Below are 22,254 nucleotides of genomic sequence, written 5' to 3'. Positions count from 1 at the left end.
GGCAGTGAAGGAGGCACAGAAGAATACTGGTACCCCGCGGCCTTCTGTCCGGGACATATACAACACTCACTGCATTAGAAAGGCAAGTATGATAATGAAAAGTCTGTACAATTGCTTTTCTTATTTCTTCCATCTGACAAACAGTGCACATACATTTTGTATACAGTTGTACACTATATATGCTGTCTTTTTTGCATGTGTCACTTATTGGCATTGTATTACTGTCACTTTTTGCTGTAGATATAGAATTTAATTGTATTGCATACCCATGACAATAAATTTAAACTTGAGATAAACTTTAATGTCAGTGTGTAGTGGTTAAGGCTTTGGATATCAAAACCCTGAGATTGTGAGTTCAAATCCTGCTACTGACACTGTGCGGCCATGTGCAAGTTCACGTCACCTGCCTGTGCTCCAATTTGAAAAACAAAAGAAATGGAAACAATTGTATCTCAGATGTTGTAAGCAAAGTAAAGGCATTGGCCTAATATGAAAATATTAATAATAGTAATGGCAGATTGAGAACAGGCAATATCAGATTTTCTCAGAATATACAGGAAATCAGATGCCAGCTGCCATGTAGTTTAAAGATCAGTGCTATCAGCCACTTTACTGCACTGGCTCCTTCAGTATGAATTTATGAAAATTGTCATTTTGTTTTTAAATCTTATTTTCCCTGTTGCCGATGTATTTTCCCATTTGCTAAAGAGAAGTCCATGGTGAGATTACATAGCTGCAATGACCCAGTTGGTGCCCCAAATCCACTCTCCTGAACTGTTATCCCAACACCTGCCCACAATATATATATGCGTGTATTTTAAAGAGCACTGTGATGAAGCCTATTTTAATGATGTGATATAAAATAAATATGAAAGAGTGACAATCAGTTTCTGAGGTAAATTAATTTATTATGCATATCACCAGGTTTACAAATCTGCTAGAAAGTGATGCAAAGTATAATAAAGATTAACTGTCATTTAAATAGTTCCTCACCCATAAATTTACTTCCCAAAAGTCCTTAATCCAGTGCAGGGAAGCAGACAGCCAGGAAACCCCTGAGATGCACAAAGCAGAAACAAACCCTGGACAAGTTGCCAGTTTAACTGACCAACTAGCCTCTTACAGAGTTAATTTAGCGCAACTAATCATATAAGCCTTAGAGAAGTTGTGTTACACAATAAATAAATATTATTATTATTATTACTTTTTACAGCATGTCATAATTATTGATTGATATCTTATCCATTAAATAATAATTAATTAGTTAAATAATTAATACCCATATTAATATATAGTAACCTTTACATAATTTTAAACATAATTACTTATGTAACAGAACTAACACTAACAGAAAAAATAATTAACATATCAAAGTGCATTAACAGAAAAATTAAAGTAGGCTCAGATTTGCAAATATAAAACTACAAAAAATAAAAAAACAATGCAATAATAATGTACATCACATATACATTTAACTACAAAAAAACTAACAAGATCTAAATAAACTTTTGACTACTCCCAATGGTGAAGTTTCAGAGTATCAATCTAATATATTTAATCAACTTTTAGCAATAGGTAATTAAGCCAACAGAGAGATACAAGCAGCTGGAAACAAAGGAACAGAAATCAAAAACTCCATTATAACATTTTTTACAGACAAAGTATGCATAGGTTAGGTCAGAGGTGCTTTGAAATAAACAAAGTCAAAACTGTCTGCTTTAGAACATATTGTATGTTTGATATTTGTGTATGCCTACTGCCCTTAAATACTACAAATGTGAAATCAATGTGCACTCCATATCCCAGTCAAATTCTCAGTCAAAGAAATTCATAGTTAGTCAGTTGGGGCTGTGCTGATGCACACCAAACAAAATGAATCATCTCTTTGCCTACTTCAAGATAAATTAATTTCCATTTGCAGAATGCAACAGATACCAGTGATCTGCATTTTTGACAGGAATGCTGCCCATTGAACTATTGCGACTACTATAAGACAAGGCTGGCCAGAAGATATTGTATGAAAATAGCAAGAAACCTAGAAAATAGTTATACATCATTTCCTAAAGTTCTTGGAATCTTCTCCTTATGAAACATTTCTTCATTTCCACTTTCAGATTTTGTCCAAAACATCACACAAAACACTAATTAGTTTATATGTTGCTGCGTGGGGTAATTGGCTAGAACAATGAGAAAATCACCCTAGGAATCAGTATCTTATTCGGTATCCTTTCGTTTGTATCCATATGTTCCACATCATTAGCTTGTCTGCTAAAATGGTAAATGGTAAAGTCTCTTTTTATCATTCTAAGAGTGTCAATTCTCCAATTATGATATAATGCAGAATAAATCCAGCCCAGTTCAACACATGCAGACACCCTGCTAAAAACTTCTATAAATGAACAACTGATGTCTGTGAGAGTCCCCTTATTGCAGATAGCACTGACATGGCAGATTGTCCTATAGTTTAGACTGCCTGGCGGCCTGCATCAGACGTGTAAAAGCTTGTGTCTGATCTATGATACTGATCAATACTTCCCCATGGTAAATCATGGCTGTTATAAAAGGATGATCTAGAGTCTGTGTGTGGCCTTAGTGCAGGATCAGATTTCATATAATATTTGACACTCTGGTAGCCCCTGGGATACACTTGATTTGTCATTTTATTGTCCAAGGCAGGACTTTGTTCTGGGAATCTCTTGTCTGACAGTGAGTTTACAGTTTTAACTAATGAAAACTGACTACAAGTTCCGTCCTGTGCTTCATATTTTCTGAGAGTCTGGCTACAATCCTTAGACTGTGGAGTCTCCAGTGCAAACTTTTCCAGACTGTTATTTGTGAAACTTACTGGAATAAACTTCCTGCAAACTTGAGTAAAACTAGAGGGAAAAATGGTATTCCTGACAGGATACATAGTCTCTTTTGTTGATGACTCTTTAGTTGGTCTTCTGATTACGTCTTTTGCATGTACACCATCTGCAAATATCCATTGTTCAACATTTTCTCCTGGTGATACAGAGTGCAGTCCAATATGTTTATGAAGAGATTCTTGGTCAATATCACCACGATTAGGATACATGGAGATTGACTTTTTCTTAACATCATCAATCCAGTGGTGTGAGATATGAACAGGAACTGGCACTATTATATCCTTTGAAGTTTTCTCCGTTTTGGCTGGAGGATGACTGCATAGATTCACAGGATCAGAGGAGGAGGTGTGAGATTTTCCATGACTGTAATTTCTGTGCTCCTCCTTATACAAAGACATGCTTTTGCTTGGACTACAGCTTTGCTCAGTTTCAGTTGAAGCAGAAGGCAGGCTTCTCAAATCAAAAACCTTTGGGGAAGTGCAGGAAAGTCTTGTCTTTCCAAATTCCCGGACTATTGGTCTCTTCAGACTAGCAGACACATAAAGCGGTGAGACCTTATTTAAAAACTTAGGGGCTTTGTTGGAAGCAGGTGTTACAGCAGATTGTTGATCATCTTTGCACATAGTTCCAGAGATTCTGTTTTTCAGGCTAAGATTGAGGGGTTCAACCTTTTCTTGTGAGGAGTGGAATTCCTTTAATGGATATTGTAGCTCCACCTTGCGCAAGTCTCCAGAACTCACTATTGGATGAAATACTCTCCTAACTGGGTAATTCAAAGGAGCAGGGGTCCGGAACGCAGATGGAGATGATTTACTATGGTGGTACTGTGAAAACTGGATGGGATGAGCTGAGTGGTCCAAAGTAAAGTCTGGTAATTTCTGAAAAGTAAAATAAGACAGGAATTTGTTAGAAAGAACAACATAAATTAGGGATATTGCTAGTCAGCACACTTCATCAAAAATATAAGAAATCCACTTCAGATCTTTCTAATCAAATGCATCGTTGCCTGGTGTATCATGGGAGAAATAATAAATATACCGATATATCTGACATGTGATTGGTGACAAGGTGAGAAATGTTTTGTCAATAAAAAAAAATGGTGGCACATTATATGGCTAGGATCCTATTATAACAATAGAGACGGACACTGGCACCTGTACTGGAAGAAATGATGTAGGCTGGCATACCAGTATAGTACAATGGGCTTCATCAGTCAGTACTTGGCCTGGGTATACAGAGCAGGCAGAGGCCACAAATTCAGGACATGATCTGAAAGGAAACATGCAGCATAGAAGAAGACATGGGATCCAACTGAAGCAACGTACGCCAAGAGGGAAGAGAGAGAGAGAATCATTGAAGCCACAAAGAGTTAACATGAGGTCAGCATATGTCATGGTAGGAGCAACACTGTGGTAAAGTGGGGTCTGTGGCTGAGGAAAGTGTCAGTTTTAATAAATAAATTGGTCTAATTGCTGCACTCCCGTCTTGTGGATAATAATTGCTTGAACATTATGCCACTCACCTGGTACAGTGGCATGTCATATTTTGCCATCTTGCACTCTGTCTCCACTTTTCTTTCAGTATCTTCAGCATGCCAGCGTTTCTGAGGGAGTGGCAGGGGCAAAGTTTCACTCTCTTGTCCTCTGAGATGGCGCTCATATGGCAAAATCAACCTAGAAATTAAATCCATCAAAGATGAACAGGAATGCTGCATGGCCACTTTTCTCACTGTATAGGGAAGTAGCAATAGGTAAATCTAGTCACTCAAAGAAATATTTATTTTAGAATAGTAAGTCATCTGTGCAGATGACATTTTGATATTACAGGGTGATTCATGCAGCTTTTCATATGAATGCTAGTAATAAACAACTTCCTTAACTGTTACAAACTAATAAATCAGCTTTCTTGTTAGTTGCAGTATTTGCTTTGGACTGGATAGAATTTCTGAATATTCTCTAGAACACACATTGAGTTGAAAATCAGACATGCAGAGGAAAAAAGAAACAGAACACAACAGGAAACCAATTCATTGCACAGATGTAAAAGTTCTGGACATTATTAAATACATATAGATGTAACGGACTACATGATGGGAAGATGTAAAGGCATTTACATTTTCTGATATTTGCAAATTTTCAGTCTTTAAGCAATCAGTCTTAACTCAGATGAGGTTTAAGGTACCAGAAGGGAACATGGATGGGGTGCATGTCTATCAAAGGCTACATTCATACACACACACAAGCACACAAACCAATTCACTTACATAGGATCAGTTAATCCATCATAAATATCTGGAAGGAGGGAGAATTTGCAAACATGAAGACAGTGCCTGGGATGCAATGCTAATTCAATCGCAACAACTAAACAAAGCCAACATTTTTTTTTCCTTCGAGAATAAGCTAAGGTGGGGCTTCATTCATCTTACAGTTCACTGTAAAGTTACCGAAATATAAATGTCAAAGTCAGATTATATGTTGTAAAATGTAAATACGTAAAGAACAAGATAGATTGTGTTTTTGAAATTGGAAAGGGATCAAATAGACTGTCAGTCATATTGGCTTGAAGGTTTGCTCAAGAAGACTGAAGTATTGGATGGGCTAGAAGAGGGATGGCTAAAAAATAAATTGAAATGAGAGTTTCTACCTGATTTAATTAGCTGAGCTTAAATAAATGATTGTAAACTTAAATGATTCGTAATGGGATATCCTCCAATGGAAACTCCCTACAACAGCAATACAAAATACAACTTTGGAAAAACTTCAGTTTGTTAATGGTACAAAACCTTGATGAGCTAGCTAATCTTTTTCTGCATTGTCCACCACTATTTTAACATCAATTACTTTGTTTAATTCACATTTTGATGGCAAGTTACAAAAAATTATTGCATAGATAATGGAAGGTTACATTTCGTCAGAATTCATTCATTAGTCTTTGTCTGATTCAAACTAGTAGGAAAGATCTTCCATGTTTACATAGAACTTGGCCAGTCTGCTATATACTGTAAATCGATATCAGCATATGAGTGCTATCCAATAAGTGATTCAATAATGTGTCTGAATTTCTTCTAGACAAAATGGAGACAGCCAGCCATCCTAACCAAACTCAATTCATAAAGAATCTACAGTACATACATGATAAGATTATGTTAATGTTGTAGCGCTAGAGAGTGTTTTGAAAGACAGACTTGCTTGTGAGGATTTAGAATATATTCTAGCTCCTTGTGGCCCTGGCTTGGAATTAATAGGTCTGGGAAATGGACAGATTGATAGACAGCAATGTAGTTTTTGTGTTCATGTAACACAAACACAAACCAAAACAAATTAAGTAAAGGCACTCATAACAATGCCAATAAAGTACCTCCTGCACACTAGGATTGGACTATCCATTTAGGAAAATGAATGAATGATACCAAAATGGTTTACAGTATTCATCCTAATGAAAGTAAGCAAACAATACCAATTCTCCCTAACATTGAACATGACATATGTCTTCATTGTTCTATGAAAAGGTGTTTTCTTTAATGTCCTTCATTAGAGGACCATACAATGAAATAGTTAGAAGATTACAGTTCTGACTAGATGGGAGAAGAACTATGAAACAGAGTTGTAAGGTTAATTAAGATCAATTTTTCATGATCCAACTGAGTTGGATAACTAGTGTCAAGTTTGTGTAGGAAAATTAACTTTGTAAACTCTAGGCAAATCATGGTTATGACACCAAACATGTATACTGTATACCAGGACTATCACACAACTATTGATTTGATATTTACATAAACTTTACATTTTCAGACAATGGGGCATATGTTACAAATATGAAGAAAGACTAAAATAGATATAAAAAGTGTTAAGAATTATGAACAAGAAAGGCAAAGCTGATGCTCTGTGTTATGCTGCAAAATGGTATTAAGTGAGGCAACATAACAAAGTGTTTTAAAATATTTCTTTACACAAACACCTGTAGATACAGAGTTCTAGTTACTTGAAAATGTAATTTGCAGTAGCATCTTATAAACTTGAAATTCTTTTGAGCATGTTTGTGTCATGTGGTACTTTAACCATACACAATTTTCTACTTGTGATCAAATAAACAATTTGGTATCTCATTTTAGATTTACCCCTCAGATTCAAGCTATTCATAGCCATGTCTCTCAAATTAGATTGTCTATCAGATGTTATTATCGTACGGTTACCTGAAGAAAAAGGTGTGTGAATATTTAAGCAGAGTATTATCTTTTCCTCATTGCTTTGCTACAGAATCTTTTATATTCCTTTTTTATTAATATTGTCTGGTTTCTAACTACCATATATAGTCGCGTATAAAAATCGATCATAAAATCAGTCTCCAACTTATACGCCCGTTCAAAAATGCGACACTTAATTTTTTTTTTTTATTTTACATCTTCTTGCCTCCTCCAATCTTGTACCAGTTTCTTAAACACATGGAAGTTTGTTGCAGCAGCGCAGTTACCAATTTCTTTTGCCACTTCAACGACTTAATTTAAAACCAGCTTCATATTTACTTCTGATCGAACGCTCCATCGTAGATAAGAGATTCTCTTACGATAAAGGTTTATGAGGGTGTGAGATACAAAAAAAACAAACAGTGCAAATGTCACTTTGAAATAGTTTGGGTATTACTGTGTGGTCATTTAGGCACAATACATAGAAAAAAAGGCAGTTTGCTCTGTGGTTACTCTCTCAGGTGGGCGTTAGCATATCATAATCTCTTGGAACAATAGCATTCAATTTATGCAACCAACATTATAAAATACCAGAAATTAAATGGTAAAAATCAAGCCCAGTTTATCCACGGGAGAGCTTATCCACGAATATATACGGTATTCACTTTGTTGCATGACTTGGCCTTATTAATACTCCTGTATGCCACCTCACTATATTTTGAATTTCTTTCACTGGTTTACCAAGTATGGGTGGCACGGTAGCGCTGCTGCCTCGCAGTTAGGAGACCCAGGTTCGCTTCCTGGGTCCTCCGTGCGTGGAGTTTGCATTTTCTCCACGTGTCTGTGTGGGTTTCCTCTGGGTGCTCCGGTTTCCTCCCACAGTCCAAAGACATGCAGGTTAAGTGGATTGGCTATTCTAAATTGGCCCTAGTGTGTGCTTGGTGTGTGGGTGTGTTTGTGTGTCCTGCAGTGGATTGGCACCCTGCCTGGGATTGGTTCCTGCCTTGTGCCCTGTGTTGGCTGGGATTGGCTCCAGCAGACCCCCATGACCCTGTGTTCAGATTCAGCAGGTTGGAAAATGGATGGATGGTTTACCGAGTATGGCTTATATGCTCAATTTCTGTAAAAACTGCCATGTCAAATCCATATAGATAGATAAATAGAAATTCACATACTCCAGCAGAAGCATACAGATAAAAAACCAATATTAAATTAAAGAGTGATAAAAATGCAGGTATAATGAGACCAACTTCATCAGAATCCTATCATGTGAAGTATGAAAACAAACAGGGCTGATTTAGGAATATTTATGTTAGGTAGAATGCCAAATGGGGACCGGGAGGTCTTTTGTTCTTGAAACCCCTGCAGATTTTGTGTTTTCTCTAGCCTACCTGGAGTTGTTTTTTTTTGTTTGTTTGTTTTTTTCTGTCCTCCCAGCCATTTGACCTTACCCTTTGTTTTGCTGTTATTTATTCTTTAATATTATTCCTTATCTTAATTTTTTTTCTTTTCTGATAACTTTCTCTTTGTCATCTTGTAAATCACTTTGAGTACATTGTATGAAAATGTGCTATATAAATATGTTGTTGTATTAGTAGTAGCAGTCTTTCCACTATGTTATTTATCAGCCTACAAACTACATTAAAATTAAACATTTAATTTAACATTTCATGCAAAGTTAGTTTTTTCCTTTGAACTTCCAAAATTTCTGTCTTTACTCATACATTTCACTTAGAAAGCTAGGTTAAGGAAAGCTCACTTTTCATAGTGTCGTCGGGTGCAGGTGGCTGCGCTGGTGCTCCTTGGATTCCCTCCCAACCTGTTATAGACCTGCTTCCAGAGTTGCTGGGTTGTCACCTGAACAAGAGGAAAATAAAAATATTACATGTGTTTTACAGTAAAAATCTAATATTTGGTATATACAACATCTTAGATTCAGTTTCAGATTTAGGCCCATCTCTAGGATCCTGCAGATATTTTGATCTGGTGTAATTCATTACAACAAGTGTATCATGGCACGTAAACATTTCACTCTCTACTCAGTGGCAGGTGTGTCCAGAAATTACACCATATGTTTCTTTTGCTTAGCCTAAGGAAATGTGGATTCCATCTTCATGACTGGTTATATATTTTTAGAGGAGGGAAAACCTGTTTTAAGAGTAATCTTGCCAAGTTTTTTGTGTATAAAACACATTATAGGGAAATAGCGTTGGAGCACAAGGTGGATTGTTTAATCCCCTTCACCAAATTCCCAGGAGATACTGAGCACTTCACTTAATCTGCACCTGTCTCAACAGAAATGAACAATTTCTACAGTATGTCTATGCCACGAGCAAACGCAACTATTGGTAGACCTTGAGACCATGACAGAATTGAGAATGCACTGAATCAAAAAGTGAATGACATGAACCAAATAAAAAAAATATACTAGGAAGCAAATAATGTAAAGCCAATCAGGAGCCAAGTGCTCTCTGGGACATGAAAGCTAAGGAGAAAGCAGGGGCTGTTCAGCACAAACACACTAATAATGAGTGGTTGAATTCAAATAAGCAAGAGTGGCATAACAGAACAAACTAAACAAGCCCTGTGAGGTGGTCTAATGGAAAATAATTCACACTGGTAAGCACCATGCCTCTATAAATCTAGAAGTATCTATTTTATCAAATATAGGTACTTATTTATGCTCAGAAACATATTATACTTGTTATTTTCATCTACATGTATCTTTGACATTTAAGGCTACACAACTTGCAAAACTTACATAACATTCTGGAATCTGCTTAATCCAGTTAAGTGTTACATTTAGCCTGAGGCTAGCCACAATTAAAATGTAGTAAACCAAAAATGTTTAACTTGAAATATAATGAACATTAATGCAGCAAAAAGTGAATACACCCTCTTTCAGTTCTATAATTTTACATATCAAAAATTAACTAACAATACTAAAGTCCTTAAATAAATCTAACCTCATATGCCAAATAACCCATTACACTTTTTAGTTTGTCATTATTTATTTAATGAAAATAAGCCACCATAAAGAATCCATGTGTAAAAATTAACTACACCCTTGCTGGTTTTGCAACAAGTAAGAAGGTAATTAACAGTGCATTGAATTAGCTAATGATCAGGAAGTGCTTCCTTATATTAAGGAAAAACTTTTGGTAGTTTGGCCTAAAACTGGGTTCTTTGGGTTCAGCCATGGAGGCTCACTGTGGATGCAGGTTTTTGTTGCAGCCCAATTTCTTAGTTAGAAGCTCATCATGAATAATATTAGAACTTATAATTTAATTCTATGGCTTTTGTTCTGCCTTAGACTGTAGAATATTCCTTTCTGAGTGACATGTAGCAGAATAGATTAGTAAAACAATTAGAAGAAATTTAGATAGATAGATAGATAGATAGATAGATAGATAGATAGATAGATAGATAGGATACTTTATTAATCCCCAAGGGGAAATTCAAATACTCCAGCAGCAGCAGCAAACTGCCAATATATATATATGGGATTTGTAGTTTCGTTTTTCCAGGTAAAAGATGATTTTCTACTCCAGACTGTGTGATATCTTCTTCTTCTTTCTTACTATATAAAAGCAGTCGGGATTGTCCTTCCGTCCATGAGTGGAAAGCGTAGCGATATTCCGCTTATCACAGACTTACTACATGCAGCTTGCGGTACGAAGCAACATGATGTGAGCAGAGTTCTGGTGCTCCCATCGTTCCCTTGCTTTTGTGCGCGATGTGTTGGAAAAATAGACAAAATTATGTCTCTGGAAATAATTAATGTTGATGGAGTACAAATGCCTCACCGCGTAGTAAATATCAGGGGGGTTCAAAAGGGTGACCTCAATATAGAAAAAAAGTTTAAATTTCATCATAAAAATAACAGAAACTACAAGTATTAAAGTAATACCGCTCAAATGCAATATAACCAAATTAATGAGTTTGTATAAAATATCAAATTGATCTATATATTGAATTGCCTTAAGAAGTGGTCAACTTAAAAGTCAGTTGCCTTAAAAGGCGGGTCAGCCTAGTATATATATATATATATATATATATATATATATATATATATATATATATATATATATATATATATATATATATATATATATATATATATATATATATAAAATGCAGGTATAACAGACAGTAACTTTATATAATGTTAACGTTTACCCCCCCAGGTAGAATTGAAGAGTTGCATAGTGTGGAGGAGGAACGATGACACTGTTCAGTGGATGCAGTGGATTCTCCATGTTTGACAGGAGCCTGCTCAGCGCCTGTTGCTCTGCCACAGATGTCAATATCTTAATCATAGAATGTAGCTGTTTAATATTAAAAAAGCAATCAAGGGAACCATAAAAGGCAAGTTAATTAAAATGAAGCACGAAAATGTTTCTTGGGTAATAGTTGTCTTCAAAAGTGATAATTGGCTTCTAATTAAGCAAATTGGTTGTAACAAAAATCTGCAGCCACTGTGGCCTGTCAGGATTGAATTGGACGATCTCTGGTGGACAGTGGCTGCTGGTTTTTGTTCCAACCCAGTTTCTTAATGAGAAGTCAATTATTGCTATGGAAGCACTTATTGCTCAAGTGATATTTTTCTGCTTCATTTTCGTGGACTTGTTTGTTATGGTTCCCCATCCTTAATTGTTTATTTCAGTCTTAAACAGCTGCTTTCACTGTTTAATGGCTCCTTATTAATGACAACTCCATCTAACTTGTTTCCATATACACCTGTGTGAATTCATCATGCACTATTTGGTTTAATAAAACACATACGAGTAAAATGTGACAGATTGAAAATGATCTGTTTTAGGCTTCAAATCATAAATGATCCATTCTCATTTGAATCTTATTGCTAATAAGAAGCCATTAAAACAGTGAATGCAGCTGTTTAAGACTGAAATAAGAAATTAAGGGTGGGAACACCTTAACAAGAGAGACCACTAAAATAAAGCAGAAAATTGTCACTTGAGCAATAAGTGCTTCATTATTAATAATTGACTACGCATTAAAAAAACTGGGTTGGAACAAAAACTTTGCCTACCTCTGATCTAGAGCATTTAAGCATTATAATGTCATGCCAAGGATAAACTGCATCTGCAATTACCTGAATTATTACTTCTCATCAGGTCTGGAAAGGCTCAGAAAGAAATTTCCAAACAAATTGAAGTCCATCCTTCTACAGTGAGAATAATCTATCTATATATATATAGGAGAGTTGGGATCCGAGAGAATGTGTTTGTGTGTTTGTGAAGGGATTGACAGTTAAGGCGGGTGGGGGAGTCACGTGATCATCTCCCCTCCCATTCACGTCATTTCATTCTCTTCATTTCGCTCCGACTGACGCGGTCTTGCCGTTCTTTTTCCTTAGTGTTTAGTCCTTTCAACAACAACAACATTTATTTATATAGCACATTTTCATACAAAAAAATGTAGCTCAAAGTATTTTCACCTTTACTAATTTACTGTTTAGTACACGCGGTACTTACACAGTCACTCATAAAAGGGGAGAAGACTCGGTGCAAGAAATGGGTATTGAAACTACCTTTGAAGACATGCAATCAATGAAGCCATTAAACGGATCTCAAGAGAGGTCTTCTAGGTTGGAAAAAAGCGCTTGGCTGCCAAAACTAAGCAATTAAACGAATCTCAACAAGAAACGACTTCTACGTTAGGAAAAAAATGATTCGCTGCCAAAATCAGGCGGTTAAACGAATCTAAAGAAGACAGGATTTCTAGATTGGGAAAAGGACGATTGGCTGCCAAAACCAGGCGGTTAAAAGAATCGGAAAACGACTGGACGTCTAGATTGGAAAAACCACGATCCGCTGCCGAAACTAGCCGGTTAAACGTGCAGTGAAGCGCGCCAGGTCTGCTAGTACTTTATAAATTAAGAATATTCAAGACAGTTACTAGTCTAACTTGGAGTCAACAACCTAATAAATTCACCCAAAGAATAATCAGTATAATGTTCTGAAAAAGAGCAAGGAACAGTCATCTGCCAATATGGTAAATGTTGTACTTTATTACTACTTCATGAGGAAATGACTGAACAAGTATTGTTTTTGTGGAACGATAGACAAGAGAAAGCCTCCTTACCCAGTTTATCAGAGTTGTACCTTTACAAGCAACAATACTGTACTGCTAGAACAATGTCCTTTTCAATTAATCATCTGGTTGTCACGCACAAAGCTTTGTTTCATGAAAACAAAACACAAAATCACAACCACAAGAATGGTTAAATCAAAGGTCCAGACCTCAGCCCAATTGAAATGCTATGGTGGAACTTTAAGAGAGCTGTGCATTAATGAGCGTTTTCAAAGACCAATGAACTGAGACTTTGTAGTGAAAAGAAGTGAGACATATTTTCATAAATAAGATGCAAAACCTCGAATGAAACACTATGACTTCAAAGTATTTATGCTAAATGTAGTTCTAAATTTACTGGATCATTGAGAGTATTTTACACTTTTACACAAAGATTCCACATGTTGGCTTAATTTTTACTGAACTAAAAAAAGGAAAATGATATATAAAACATATCCATAGATACAATATAAATTGTCAGTTTCATTTTCATAATACAAAATGTCATCAAAGACTTTTGACAAATAGTGAATAACAATATGCAAATAGATTTCATTTGAGCCTTTGTTTTTGAAGGTGCTTACATTACATTAAATAACTGTTTTTAATCTACAACAGGAATTTTTAAGGCACAGTGAACTGAAAGATACAGTACTGATGAGCCACAATTAGAGTTAAATGAAAATAGGGTGACACTCTGCTAGCCCAGGATGACCCGAGTCAAATTCTTGGTCAACAACTGACTGTGATAATCTATAAATTGCTTCCATGCAAATGTGGAAATATTCCAGGCTCTCAGTTTCCTTTCTATATCCTAAAGACACGCATGTCAACTAGGCAGATAGATGTAAATTGGTCCAGTTACTATGTAAGTGGGCCTAGGCACTGGTGTCTGCTATTTTTAAGATGAAAAAAAATATAGTTAAGAAAGTTATTGGATGATAACTAGTCCAGCTTTGTGACAAACATACACTGCATACGATCTTATTTTACTTGGCTGTCATGAGCCCAGATATTCTTACCTCCTTGTATCCCCCTAAACTCTGAACTGTCTTGAACATGATGAATAGGTCAACTGTAGAAAAAGACAAGAGGTGAGTGTTACAAATAATGTTTGAATTTAAATCAGTTTTTTGTACTGTATTAAATTATTCAGGCTACTCTTACAATCTCAGCAGTATAGACATGAAAAATGCTTTCTCAAATTTAGAATTTTGATACTTCACTATGGAAGTTAAATGTTTGCTTTTTTTGCAGATATACAAATTTGAATTGCAGTGGTCGACTGGGAAAACAGGTAAATAAAATTAGATGTTTTAAGGATTAATAATATGTATCATATAAGGGTAGGGGATGCAGGCACACACATGTTGCTGCCACTCCTCCCTGTTAACAACACATTATCATTAAATTTGTGTTAAACATGGACTTTTTGCACTTCTTTAACTTTTGTATTGCATGTATAGTTCATGGATGCATCTGATTTGAACTGTCGTGATTTGGATTTATTTTTTAGACTTTATGGACTTTGCCTTGACTGGGTGTGCACTCTTGGGGACAAGTGAATCTTACTGTGGTTCATGGGACAAGTCTTATGAACATTTCTTTGATTAAATTCTTTGAGAATGGGCAAGGCACTAAATAAATACAATGTATTATTATTACTATTATAGGATAACATATCTCACAATTATTGTTTGGTGTGTACTTCAATGCAAGTGTATATTTAAACAAGAGAGTATTTTTGTATTATCCATTTGAGACCACACTAAAAAGCACCAGACAAAAATGTAATTATTTTCTCCAAAGAAAATATGATCATATTAAACTGAAATTTAAAAAATAAGTAATTCTGTCTTATATGTCTGTTAGGGGTTTTTGTAGTACACATTCAAAAAGTAACTGTGAATTTTCTAAAATCCACCAGAACTAAAAGTTATGTGATACTTGTATACATTTTTATTTTTTCAATGTGAATAACTAGAATCAAGTTCTTAGTGCCAACCCTTTTTTCACCCCAGAATACACTCCTTCTTGCATGACAAGGAATAAGTAAAATTAACGGTCTATTACAAATGTTACAACTGGGTGCCATACTTTACAGAAAGGAAGAGTAAAATGTAGGACTTTGCACTGAGAAAATGAACAGTATCATGAGAATGGCATGACTTGGGAATGCAAATGCATCAACTCTTGTGGACACACCATGAATCTTCCCTATAGAAGGATTAATATGCCAGTTCAAGAGAATGTACAAAAAAATCAAAAGCTGGGAAAATAAACAAACCTTCAGTACACAATACGATGTTACCTTTTAATGTTATTCATACTAAAAATTCCACATCAGCTTTTGTTCTTCACATCTCTCAAGTCAGTCATTTTTTTTCCCTCATACCTCAGCTTCTGCCATGTGATTGCTCCTATTTCATTGGCTTCATATAACAATTTATTATTATCTCATATATTTAAATCTGCTCTTAACAAGAATATGGAGAATCTGATTCTCTGGCAGGCAGTGTTTATACAGTATATATGCCATAATTTTACCTCTGCTGTAAGTCACTTTGAATAAAAGTGTCTGCCAAGCAAATAAATGTAAATATAAATGTAAACATATACTTGGAGGGGCTTACTTTGCTTAAAACCAAGGTTAGGGATCCTCTCTATAGGGGTGTCCCGTTTTTTCATGAAAAGATATAAATCCCTAAGAAATTCTTCTTCCAGTTGCACAGGCTTGTTTACCATGTCTGTCCGCAGCTCTTCTGCTTCCTCATTTGCCATGTTCAACACAGTAGCTACAAATAGAGTGAGAGACAAAAGTTACAAGAAGCTGATGTGCTGACAAGAGAGGAGTTCTGTCTGGAATGCACATCTGTGTATACGAGATATGCTGCTGAATGCCAATTGTTTTGAGAATTCTACATAAAAAAATGACAGAAACCATTCTCACTGTTACCAAAAGTGACAAACTCTTGCCTGTCAGTTTGACAGGACATAAACCATAGGACAGTGTCAGAAGTGCTCTCAATTATGGACAATAATATATCATCATTAACAGAATCAAATGCTGTGATCTACTGAGATCTAAATGGAAAAATATACTTATTTGCATAGAGTCTGTTGCATTAAGTAAATCATTAGTTACTTGAGGAAGAGCAATTTCACAGTTTTTCTGGTTCCCTGAAACCAGGCTGAAAGGGCTCCATCAGGTTATTAGAAGTTATTGTAAATTAGCGAGTTGGAAAGCCACAACACACTCAAGAACCTTAGAAAGAAATAGCAACTGAGAAACTGGCCAAAAATCAAGAACCTTAGGAAGAAATCGCAAGTGAGATAGGCCAAACGTTGTTCAGAATTTCAGCATCAAGATCAGATTTTTTCAATGTTGGGGTTACAGACGTAATGTTCAAATTAGCTGGCACAGAGCCAACATTAAAGGATGCATTTATTATTGTTTTAAAAGCCAAGGTTATGCAAGGAAGGAAGGAAGGATTTAATGAGTGTGGGGAAGAGGGGATTCGGTGCAGAAGTAAAGCAGTAGGCTGGAACTAACACATGCAGTAAAGTCACCCAGAAATGGAGATGAAATTAATGACAATTTGGAAAAAGGAGCTAGAAGGAATGGGAAGTCAGGGAGGGTTTGGGGAATTAGGTGAATTACTTGGGTTTGTAACTTAATCACAGAAAAAGCTAAGAATTTTTTCACGAGAAGTAGATCACCATCACTTAGCAGTAAGACAATGGTAAACCATGTGAAATGCGGCATTAAATTTAGTCAATTAAGCAGAGTAAAGTGTTAAACTGCTGAGGAACTAAACATAAATGTGACAAGAAGAGTGTTATGAGATACAACACAGCTGACAAGCCATTGTCTTCACTTTCACACCTTTGTATACATGCACCTGACGTAACAAAAGACTTTAGAAAGAATTACTTGTCTTATTCATAAACTCACTTTCTATTTTTATTTGAAGAAAAATCCAGTTAAACACTCTTTATGCTGGAGGACAGGGATGATGACATAACTTAATCTCATCCTGCACACTTTCTAGAAAAAAACCTGTGAATGTGTCCCTGTCATTTTAATGTATCATTTCAGACAATGAGTGAGTTACATGAACAAGAAGAGATGAATGTGCACATTTAGAAAAGAATAAAATGAGCACAGAACTGGTTTTTCTTCTTTTTTCTCAAGAATTAAAAAGTGCAAATACCATTGTAATGTTATAATTGTTGTTTAAATTTCTTGGAAAATGCATTTATGTTCACTGCCCAGGTAATCTAAAGAAGGATTATTAAAATTGAATGAGAAAATGCACTTCGATAAGTAACTATGAAATATGCCTTTGTTGGAGATCTGGTTTTAGTTGCTTAACTGAAAAATTCATTTAAAACAGGCATTAGAAAGAAATGCTATTATCTATGCCATAAATAAATTGTGTAAGTAAAGAGAAGAAGCATTTAGCTTGTTGCAAAGAAATAGATGCTTATCAAGAATCACTGTGAGGTAGCACAAAGGCAGCAGCAAGTATTGCTATTTCACGGCACTTGAACCTTAGTTCAGTTCTTAGCTGGGGCATTTCTCCATGAAGTTTTAATATTGTCCCTGTTTCTTTAAATATCTTAGCTTTCTTCTTCAGTCCAAAGATGTCCCATTAGTTTGATTTCTGACTTGAAACTGGCCTAGTGTGAATGTGAATGTGTGCTGAAATGAGCTTGGGCCCATCCAGGGTCACACCTGGTCATCTGGGTTCATTCCAATAAATGTCTTTTTAGCCTTATCAATAAAGGTTTTTTGGTAAATGTTGGATGAATGGAAAATGTTTGAAGATGGTAAAATATTTTACAGGATAACTGTTTCCACTCTGATTTTAACTGAATGTTCTTCTGCCTTTTGTACCAGTTTACATTTATATTTACATTATTTCAAAACCTTTACTGTTCATCATTAATGCTTTTCTCCATTCTTGCCTAAAAGGTTTACATTTCTTTTAATACATACGAGGGGGGACCCAAAAATAACTGGAAATATTTTTAAAACGTGTTTAATTTAATTTTCTGTACAAACTACAATTAGTCTCCTTCAAAGTACTCTCCATTGGTGGTAATACACTTATCTAACCGTTTGTTCCATTGTTCGAAACATTTTTTAAATTCGTCTGAAGTAATGCCCATTAATGCTCTGGTCGTTTCTTGTTTTACCTCTTCGACGTCAGCAAAATGCCTTCCTTTCAAGTCTTTTTTCATCCAAGGGAACAAAAAGAAATCACACGGAGCTAAATCTGGTGAGTAGGGTGGGTGGTTCAGGGTTGTCATACCGTTTCAATAACAATAGTTTCTGCAACACTTTTTTCAAGAAGAAAACAAAATTTCACTGCCGCGCGTTGCTCACGATAATCGGCCATCGTAAAAAAACGACGCTTGCACAAAACTACTTTTACAAAATTCACTGAACACAAGCACAATCTTCCAGACTGATAGCACTTGGCAGACTGACTTGTGAGGAGTGTAACTAGATCGCCCTAGCGGCCCAACCACGTACTACTAGTACCAACCTAACAACAACAAAATTCCGGTTATTTTTGGGTCCCCCCCTCGTATCTGAGAACAGGGAACGGTGGTAGTGCAGTGGTTTAGGACTACTTCTTCACATGACTAGGACTCTGGGTTCAAATCCCATTCCAAACAATGACAAAGTGGAGAGTTTACATCATTCTCATGTCCATGTAGGTTTTGTAGGGGTACCCTGTTTTCTTCCCATAACCTGAGCACATGTTGACTGATGACAGTAAATTGCCCCACTATGAGTGATGTTGGTAGTGTGCAAGGATCTGCTCCAGTAAACAAATTGACACTGGGCCATTGTAGGTCCAATGTGACAAACATATTGGCCCTATGTGGGCAGCCAACAATGGCCCAGTTTAGATTTTTTTTTTTTTAACATCAGGGCAACATTGGCCCAGAGTGTGAAAACAGAAATGGGGACCAAATTTAGTCATAAACCTTAAGAAAGTCCATACCTTACTAATCCATTGATCCATTTTCAATAGCAGTTTATCCAGGGTTGGGTTCTGGGGCACAATAGGCCTATCCCAGCAAGCAATGGGCACAGGCAACAACAACTCCTAGTCAGGGCACCAACCCATCACAGGGTGAGCACACTCACACACAACTCTCCACCTAACCTGCATGATTTTGGACTGTGAGAGGAAACAAGAGCACCTGGAAGAAACCAGCATTGATACATGGAAGACATGGAGGCTTCATGCAGGGAGGACCTGGGAAGTGAACCCTGGTCTCCTTACTGTGAGGCAGCAGCTCCACCATTGCACCACCCCTTACTGTTACTTCCTTGAAACTTTTTTTGGTGTTTAGTTGTTTTAATTGTTATTAAATTGTGTAATTACAGTATTTAGATTTACAATTTCATTAATTAATAAGTAAAGAAATAAAAAACACAATACTAATCTGACTTTAAACTATTTATTTTTACAAAAAACAAAAGCTTTAGCATTTATTGGTACTAGTCCAGACCTTTTTTTTTGGTGCTATTGCAACCCTGAACATGAAAACATTGTTGATAATACATAAATAAATGTGAAATTTTAGCAAATATACAAATGAAACTTTTTGAAGCCATTCAGGTTGTTATTTATACTTCTACAATCAAAATCTAAAACTGATAAAAAGTACGAATTCACTTTGTAACTTACTCTGCGACATCATTAAAGTGGGAAACTATGGGGTAGTGATGACATTTTGGGCCACTGGGGGAACTGGGCCATTGTGGTATTTAATTGGATTTTTCGAAGCTCACATTGCCCATGATCTGCCCACATGGGGCCACTCCATGCATGTTTGCTGTCTGTCCAAACCTAGTTCCTACCTTGCACCTAGTGCAATGAAAAATTATTTAATATGTCATATTTTGAGAGCACCATTCCGAACTCCAATTCATACTCAGAATATCCAATACTCCAAAACAGAAAACATTCAACTGATGGGTTACTACCAAAAGCTAACACACAGTGCCATTCTACTATGGGAACCCACCCATGGAATATAAACATTTTAAATATTTGTATCAAATATCATGGCAATGTCAATGTCAATTTATTTAAATAGAACATTTAAAACAACATAGTAATGCTGTGGCCAAAGTGCTTTACAATAATAGAATAAAAGAAAAACAAAACAATGAACATAAAAATATAAATACAAATAAAATATATGAACATAAAATAAGATACATAATAAATAGAAATAATGCTATATAATCACAAAGAGGAATTCAGATAAATAGGCAGGAGCAAGCACATGTAAAGATTTAAAAACTAGCAGCAAGATTTTAAAATCAATTCAAAAACTGACAGGCAGCCAGTGTAAAGGAGCTGAAATAGGAGAAACAGAGCGGCAGCATTTTGGACCAACTGTAGCCTGCGTATCAGAGATTTGTTAATCCCAGAATACAGCGAGTTGAAGTAATCAAGGTGAAAAAAAAAAAATAAAAGCATGAGTAGCTTTCTCAAGATCCCTAGAAGGGAATAAATGAGGGCAGAAATTTAATGAATGAATAAATGAATTAATATCTGTGACCAGTACGGTGGCACAGTGGTTAGCACAGCTGCATCATGGATCTGGACAGCTGGGTTTCTAGCTTTAATCCAGTGCTGCCAGGACAGGCTCCAGCCTATACTTCCACTTTTTTTTGCACTAAATCATCTGATTTTGATCCTTAATAAAATCTGTCTAATATAATAGTAGTGTCTGCTTTCCTCATAAGATCAACCACAACACTTGCCCCTCAATTTCTTTTAATACCTTTATTCAGATAACCACAGTGAATTCGTTTCTAGCATCACAGACAATTACAGATAACCTTAATTATTACAACTGACAGATTGAATCTAAATAACCAGTTTCACTTGTATTTATGTAATATCATCTTTTATCAATTTGCATTTACCTGTATTACATACACGAAGCAAGTGTAACATGTTTAATACATGTTGCCAAATCATTAGCATTTGTAATATTCAAATAAAATTGTGTTACAAAGAAACCTCATGCCAAACGGAAATGATGCAGTAGGTGGAAAAACCTGGCACATTGTCACATCCCAACTCTGTACAACTTTCCATAAGTGTGACACATGGCTAGTCATGTTTATGTTGTCAAAGGAATAAAACGGATGAAAACATGCCAGATCAAAACTCTTATAAAGATAATCTCAGACATTCAGCCTTATCATTAATTCGGTAACTTTTAATATTTCCTATGTATAAATGCAGATGTTGACTGTAGCTAATACTGTGTTGATGAATTTCAGAAACAGTACCCCTAAATCACACAGCTCAGATACGTGCTCATTTTTTTTTTTTTATAAACCAATCAATTTAATTTACCAACGTTTGGAAAATGGCAGTGCGTCACAGGAACAGAGATACCGCAAAAGACGCAATCTGATGGCTCAGTTGTGAAGGCTGAGTTCAAAATTCGGCGAGTCCAGTAAATCACATGCCGGCTTCTGAACGGAGGAGTGGACGGTCGGACATTCATTACAGACAGAAGGGAGGCTAAGTCATGAATTTCTGTTAGATAGGAAGGAAATTAAAAGAGAGTACCGTGAGCCGGCCGTAGACGATCTCCCGCGATGTCTTGCTCAAAGTGTGCTGCTTTTGGGCGTCTCTCGGTTGAAGTTTTAGTTGCTGCGAGTGCCTGGGACACCGCCCTCACTGGGGGCGGGAGCACCTGTCACCTGTGACATCTGTATAAGGGAGAATCTAAACGAGAGACGGGGTTATTGGAGAATTTGAATGGAGAGATGCCAATATATATTTATGTATATTTAAAGAATTGTCACTGCATACGCACGATAGTCACATTAAAAGTTAAATACATAAACTACGATGAATTGCGATTAATTTACAGACATCACTAAATATTCACGTTGAAATTTTATTACAATTTAATAGGTCAATCATTCAATATGTAATATAAATGTGTGTGAGACTTTTAAAGATACACTGAAAAAAATAACTAATGGATATATTTATATACTATATCAAATTTTTTAACTTAAAATGATCATGTTTGCTGGTAGCTGTT

At 35.9% G+C, this 22,254-nt stretch overlaps 1 protein-coding gene across 1 annotated transcript; it reads right to left on the bottom strand.

The window, feature by feature from the left end:
* Window positions 1–887: 887 nt before the first annotated feature.
* arid6 (AT-rich interaction domain 6) lies at window positions 888–21,894 on the bottom strand. The gene is made up of 6 exons (XM_039759085.1): window positions 21,771–21,894; window positions 15,780–15,941; window positions 14,169–14,221; window positions 8,810–8,907; window positions 4,390–4,540; window positions 888–3,745 (listed from the first exon to the last, which is right to left on the bottom strand). Exons 2-6 carry the CDS (start codon window positions 15,925–15,927, stop codon window positions 2,465–2,467), a joined length of 1,731 nt encoding a protein of 576 aa, XP_039615019.1. The 5' UTR covers window positions 15,928–15,941; window positions 21,771–21,894; the 3' UTR covers window positions 888–2,464.
* Window positions 21,895–22,254: the final 360 nt, after the last annotated feature.

This window comes from Polypterus senegalus, chromosome 7, assembly GCF_016835505.1.
Source record: "Polypterus senegalus isolate Bchr_013 chromosome 7, ASM1683550v1, whole genome shotgun sequence".
Taxonomy (NCBI): domain Eukaryota; kingdom Metazoa; phylum Chordata; class Cladistia; order Polypteriformes; family Polypteridae; genus Polypterus; species Polypterus senegalus.
This window is presented reverse-complemented; position numbering and strand designations above follow the sequence as displayed.

Coding starts and splice junctions, on each gene's coding strand:
- arid6 (XM_039759085.1), bottom strand. CDS start 15,927: ATGGCAAATGAGGAAGCAGAAGAGCTGCGGACAGACATGGTAAACAAG. Junction 8,908..14,168: donor GTTTAGGGGGATACAAGGAG/GTAAGAATATCT, acceptor CCTCTTGTTCAG/GTGACAACCCAGCAACTCTG. Junction 3,746..4,389: donor ATGACATGCCACTGTACCAG/GTGAGTGGCATA, acceptor TTTACTTTTCAG/AAATTACCAGACTTTACTTT.